At 40.9% G+C, this 4,998-nt stretch overlaps 1 protein-coding gene across 1 annotated transcript; it reads right to left on the reverse strand.

Annotated features, from left to right (window-relative positions):
- Positions 1-736: 736 nt before the first annotated feature.
- Positions 737-3,449, reverse strand: NEUROD6 (neuronal differentiation 6). Its single transcript, XM_049785297.1, has 2 exons — positions 3,279-3,449; positions 737-1,941 (listed from the first exon to the last, which is right to left on the reverse strand). Exon 2 carries the CDS (start codon positions 1,918-1,920, stop codon positions 907-909), a length of 1,014 nt encoding a protein of 337 aa, XP_049641254.1. The 5' UTR covers positions 1,921-1,941; positions 3,279-3,449; the 3' UTR covers positions 737-906.
- Positions 3,450-4,998: the final 1,549 nt, after the last annotated feature.

Genomic DNA, 4,998 nt, shown 5'->3' on the forward strand with positions numbered 1-4,998 from the left:
AAGTAGCTGGGGACCAGGCACTCATATTTATCATGCAAAAATATCACAGCTAATCGAGGTCCTTTACGAATGGAAATATCTTTGTTTAATTGCTTTAAAAACACGAGGTGGAAAAACACAAGCATACATTGTGATAACAAACCTGCACAGATCAATTTCTGAAGCATCCAACACATTTCAATCCGGAAAATATTAAGAAGGAAATAATTGTTTCTAGATTATGACAACACCTTATCCAAATATTATGATGACCCCCATCCACAAATGCTTGAGGAGGAAGAGTTACCAACTGACTGCATTTAGGTTTGCTTTTAGTAAAAAAACAAAACAAAACAAGGAGAAAAGAAAACAAAATTGCATAGATTTTTACATTGTTGTACACACCCTCAGATGCATCTCTGGTCTCGCTGGGTGTCAGCTCAGTGTTACTCTTGACATTTTAAATTTCCAAATTTTCAGAGATACATAACCTATCATGTCTAATAAGTATGAACACATTTCTTTTATTCATCTTGTTTTAATAACATGCAATTTTATAGTTACTGTACAACTGAAGTAGACATTGATGTATGGCCAGCTGTATGTCTTTATTCCACAGTATATTCTTTGAAACAGTGAACTTAAAAAATGAATTAAAACAGGGGAGAAAGCAAGAAAAAAAAATCAAAACCCTTCCATGGGAAACAGAATCACAGTGCTTACAGAGAAAAGGAAAAGAAAGGAAATTCTCATACGAAAAAACGATTTATTCTTACATAGAAAATTCTCACGAGTTGAAACAATTCAGAAACTCGAAACACCTTCGAGTGGTGCCAATTACTCAGCCCACGGGCATCTGCCTTGTCTTAATTAGACGGGGGGTGGTGGGGGGGGGATGAATGACCACTGTTTATTTTCATTTCCTCATTAATTATGAAAAACTGCATTTAATTCATCTTGCATGGTGAGAGATTGGCTGCGCAGATGTAAGTCGTAAGGGAAGTGGCTGTCGGTGGGTAACCTGAACATGGCACCCTGCCCAAGGGGACCCCTGGGTGGCATTGCACAATAATGCATGCCGTAATTGTAATTTTTGCCATAGTCCAAGGTTTCTTCTTGCTTCAGGGAAAAGATCCCATTATAGTTAATTGGGGGAGGACTTAAGGGGCCTTCGAACTGAGGGCTGGCGCACTCAGGAGAAGTGCTCTCATAGAAGGATTCATACGCACTGCAATAATTGTAGGGCTTCATGGACTTGGAATTCTCCAGAGTTCCATGTCCCGGGGGAGTGGCGAGCTCAGGGCTGTGGTAGGGTGGGTAGAAAGTAGAGTAGGGTGAGCGGGTGTGGTGCGCAGCCTCCCCTCCCTGACCCATCAAGAAACTCCTGGCATTGAGCTGCAAGCAACCTGCCACCAAGTTTGTCGTGGGCTGGGAAAGACCTTTGCACAGGTTCTGGACAAATGTGAGCAAATCGGGTCTCTTGCCGATCCTCAGGATTTCAGAAAGTGCCCATATGTAGTTTTTGGCCAGTCGTAGGGTCTCTATCTTGGACAGTTTTTGGGTTTTGGAATAACAGGGTACCACTTTTCGTAAATTGTCCAAAGCATCATTGAGGCCGTGCATCCTGTTCCTCTCTCTGGCGTTGGCTTCCTGTCTCCGGAACTTGACCCTCTCCAGTCTCAGCTTGGTCGTCTTTTTTTTCCTAAGACCCCTCCTTCTGGGCAACCCATTTTCATCTTCCTCTTCCCGGTCTTCCTCCTCATCTTCCTTCTCCGTCTCTTCTCCAGGGGCCCTTTTAATGCTCTTTCCTCGAAGCACAATTTGTTTGGAAAAGCTTTCGGGTTTCTTCATTTGCTTTTGATCCTCACAATCTCTAGGAAACTTTCTGCACATCTGGGATTCTGGCATTATAACAGACTCGTCAAACGGTAATGTTAGCATGGTTCTTTACTCTTAAATTACCTGAAAAATGCCAGGACAAAATGAGAAGATTTTCACCTTCAAAGTTCATACACAGAAAACATACTAATCACTTAATTTTCTAATACACACACATAAAAAAATACAGATCTTTTACATTCAATCCTATTCTTTGCGTCCATGCAGACTAGTAATCATTTTTATAAATAAAACTAGACTGACACATGCAATATTTATACAGGTAATTCTCCCAAGAAAAGAAAACATGAAGACTTATTGTACTCTCCCTCACACCATTTCTCTTTGAATTTTTTGGATTTTTGTTTATTTGTTTGTTTTTAGTACACACAAAAAAAAGCACTGAGGAATTCAAGCCAAAGGAAGACATAAGATAGCAACGCAGGATTTCATTAATCCCATTTCCCCTGAGTAAACACGGAGAAGGGAAACCAGTTTGTAAAATGAAACGTACTGTTTCTCCATTAGCTTGCAAAGGTGTGTGTTTGAAGTGGAAGGTTTAACTTTATTGGCTTTCTTATATAACTGGACATGCAACTAAGTGGCTATTGAAATATATGAATTTAAAGACAAGATTACACAGGGCCAATTCAAAACCGGATTTATTCCTGATCAGTAGAGAACTGTGCAAAAAGTAAAAGAAAAAGGGCACTATTTTCCTCAGCTTTCACACACACGAAGAAAGGAAAGGGATTAGGCTAATTGAAAACAAGCTCCATAAACAAACTTAGAAAAAAAAGATCACTGGCAGTTCTCTTTCATCCAAGAAAATGTTCAGATGGCTTTTACAGTTAATTCTCCTCACCATAACCCCCACATGTAATTGTCTATTTACTGCTGTTCAAACCATCCTGGACAAAAAAAAGCTCTCCCAGGGTTTTTGTTCTATGAGTCACAGAAGTCTTCCTTTAGCTAATATCCGATACGAACAGTCCACAGATTCTGGCCGCAATTGTGCACGTGTGTTCAGAATACCGAATTAAAAGGGAAAATAATTTGTGTTTCAAAGCCATTTGGCCTTTTTCACTTGGTGAAACTGCAAATCTTTTCCTTAAACTCTTCCAACGCACAGGCATGTTAAAACAGAGACTTTTCCATTGAACAGTTTCTAGCCTTCTTTGCACACACACACAAACACACACACACAACCACACGCTCCAACTCTTAGCAATGCCCACATAACTCGCAGTGTTCCATAACAGCAGCAAAAGTCTGTGACAATCACATCAGAGGAACAAAATAGGACGAAAAGTTAGAGATAGCAAAGAGCAGATCAGTAGCACCACACTGACACTGTATCTTTAAATACTTGCATGCAAAAGCCAGCAGCATCCATGGAAGTAGATCTTTATTTATATTACCTTAGTTTTTTTTTTTAAATTTCATTCAATAATCAGTTTTCATTTTGGAGCTTCCAAAGCTTTTTCAGGCTGAGGACCGCATCGTCTCCTGGAGTCTCTAGAGCTGTGCGTCTCTGTACTATCTCATTGATCTCTAAAAAGTGACATTGATGCCAACTGCCAGAGCTGGTACCAATGCCATCTGCTAGTGACGTCACAGGGCAGAGAAAACCATGTGATCCTCTCTCTTGGGACCTTCATTCTGCACTGATCATCTGGCATCCCTGTAAGTGGGTACCAGCATCCATGCATCAACACAGAAGGTTAGACTGATAGGAAGGGAAAAAAAAAATCCGGCACCAGCATTTCCCATACAGTAAGTGCGTTTCTCCTCGGGCGGCTTCAGCCTCCCTGGAAATGTGGAGAAATTGCTGCTGGTATGTTAGTTCCACTCTGCCAACGGTGCAACTATTAGGGCATCGTTAATATTCCATTCATTTACAAGGTGGGCTTTTGTGTGCCAGAGAGGTTTTGTTGTTGTTGTTGATGTTTCCGCAAGATCCTCATCCATCCAGTTCTCTGCACCACCTGGGTACCCAGGGACACAGAGCTGTGAAAAGGAGCTGAAATCGGGGAAATGGTCTTGAGATGCTTCACCAAATTAAGATGTGTGTAAGCGAACCGGGGATCAAGAAAGGTCGCTTTTCCTTGTTTTGTTTCCTGGCGTGTAACTTATGGGTGTGTGTCTGTGTGTTTTCTTATTAATATGTGAGACTTCTGCGCTTCTTAGGAATTTGGAATAAAAGAACATTCTCCATCTGGGCTCTGTGAAAGACATCCTCACCGGCTCCCCCCTTCCTTTTTTTTTTTTTTTTTATGAGGGCTGCTGTCTTTCAACAACTTTTTGGAGAGATTCGTTATAAAATACAGGGACAACTGTGAGTCCACTGCAAGATTCCCAACTGTATTTCTGTGCTCTGCTGCCTAGTGTCACTACTTCACTCTGTCATTGTCTTCTGTCTGTTTCCAGACTTCACATGCTTGTTCCTTCTCATTTATTCTCAGACACAATGAACATTAAGGGCGACAAAATCACAGATTTTTGTCTTTCTGTCCTTGGCATTTTTACTGAAGATTTTCTCAAAATAGTTTCTGGATTTTCTTCTCTCTCTCCTTCCTTCCTTCCTTCCTTCCTTCCTTCCTTCCTTCCTTCCTTCCTTCCTTCCTTCCTTCCTTCCTTCCTTCCTTCCTTCCTTCCTTCCTTCCTTCCTTCCTTCCTTCCTTCCTTCCTTCCTTCCTTCCTTCCTTCCTTCCTTCCTTCCTTCCTTCCTTCCTTCCCAAAAATCTTGTCTGAGTTCTTCCGGCTCCACATTAACTCAAATACCTTTCATTCTTAAAACACTGTTTGATTATTTTGCTTGTTCACATTTATTGCTTCCTGGCACACCCTCCTGTCCCAGACAACCCCCCCACCCCATTTTTTTTAAACAAAAGCTGAGTGGAAACAATTAAACAAATATGGCAAACCCTAGGAGATAAAATGAGTCTTGAAACCAGAGGTAAACTCCTCCTTCCTCCACCTTAACTTTCCTGTGACCCCTTCCCTTCCCTGCCTAAAAGCATTTTATTCTGGATAGTGCACTTCCAAAAAAGTTTAAAAATAAACAAATGCAACCTTTGTTGTTTGACAACTAAGTAATCTCTTCCTCTAAAGTTATACAGTATACTTTGGGTATTAAAA

Source organism: Suncus etruscus, chromosome 13, assembly GCF_024139225.1.
Source record: "Suncus etruscus isolate mSunEtr1 chromosome 13, mSunEtr1.pri.cur, whole genome shotgun sequence".
Taxonomy (NCBI): Eukaryota; Metazoa; Chordata; class Mammalia; order Eulipotyphla; family Soricidae; genus Suncus; species Suncus etruscus.

Excerpts from the sequence above, each read along its gene's own strand:
- NEUROD6 (XM_049785297.1), bottom strand. The coding sequence starts at position 1,920 with ATGCTAACATTACCGTTTGACGAGTCTGTTATAATGCCAGAATCCCAG.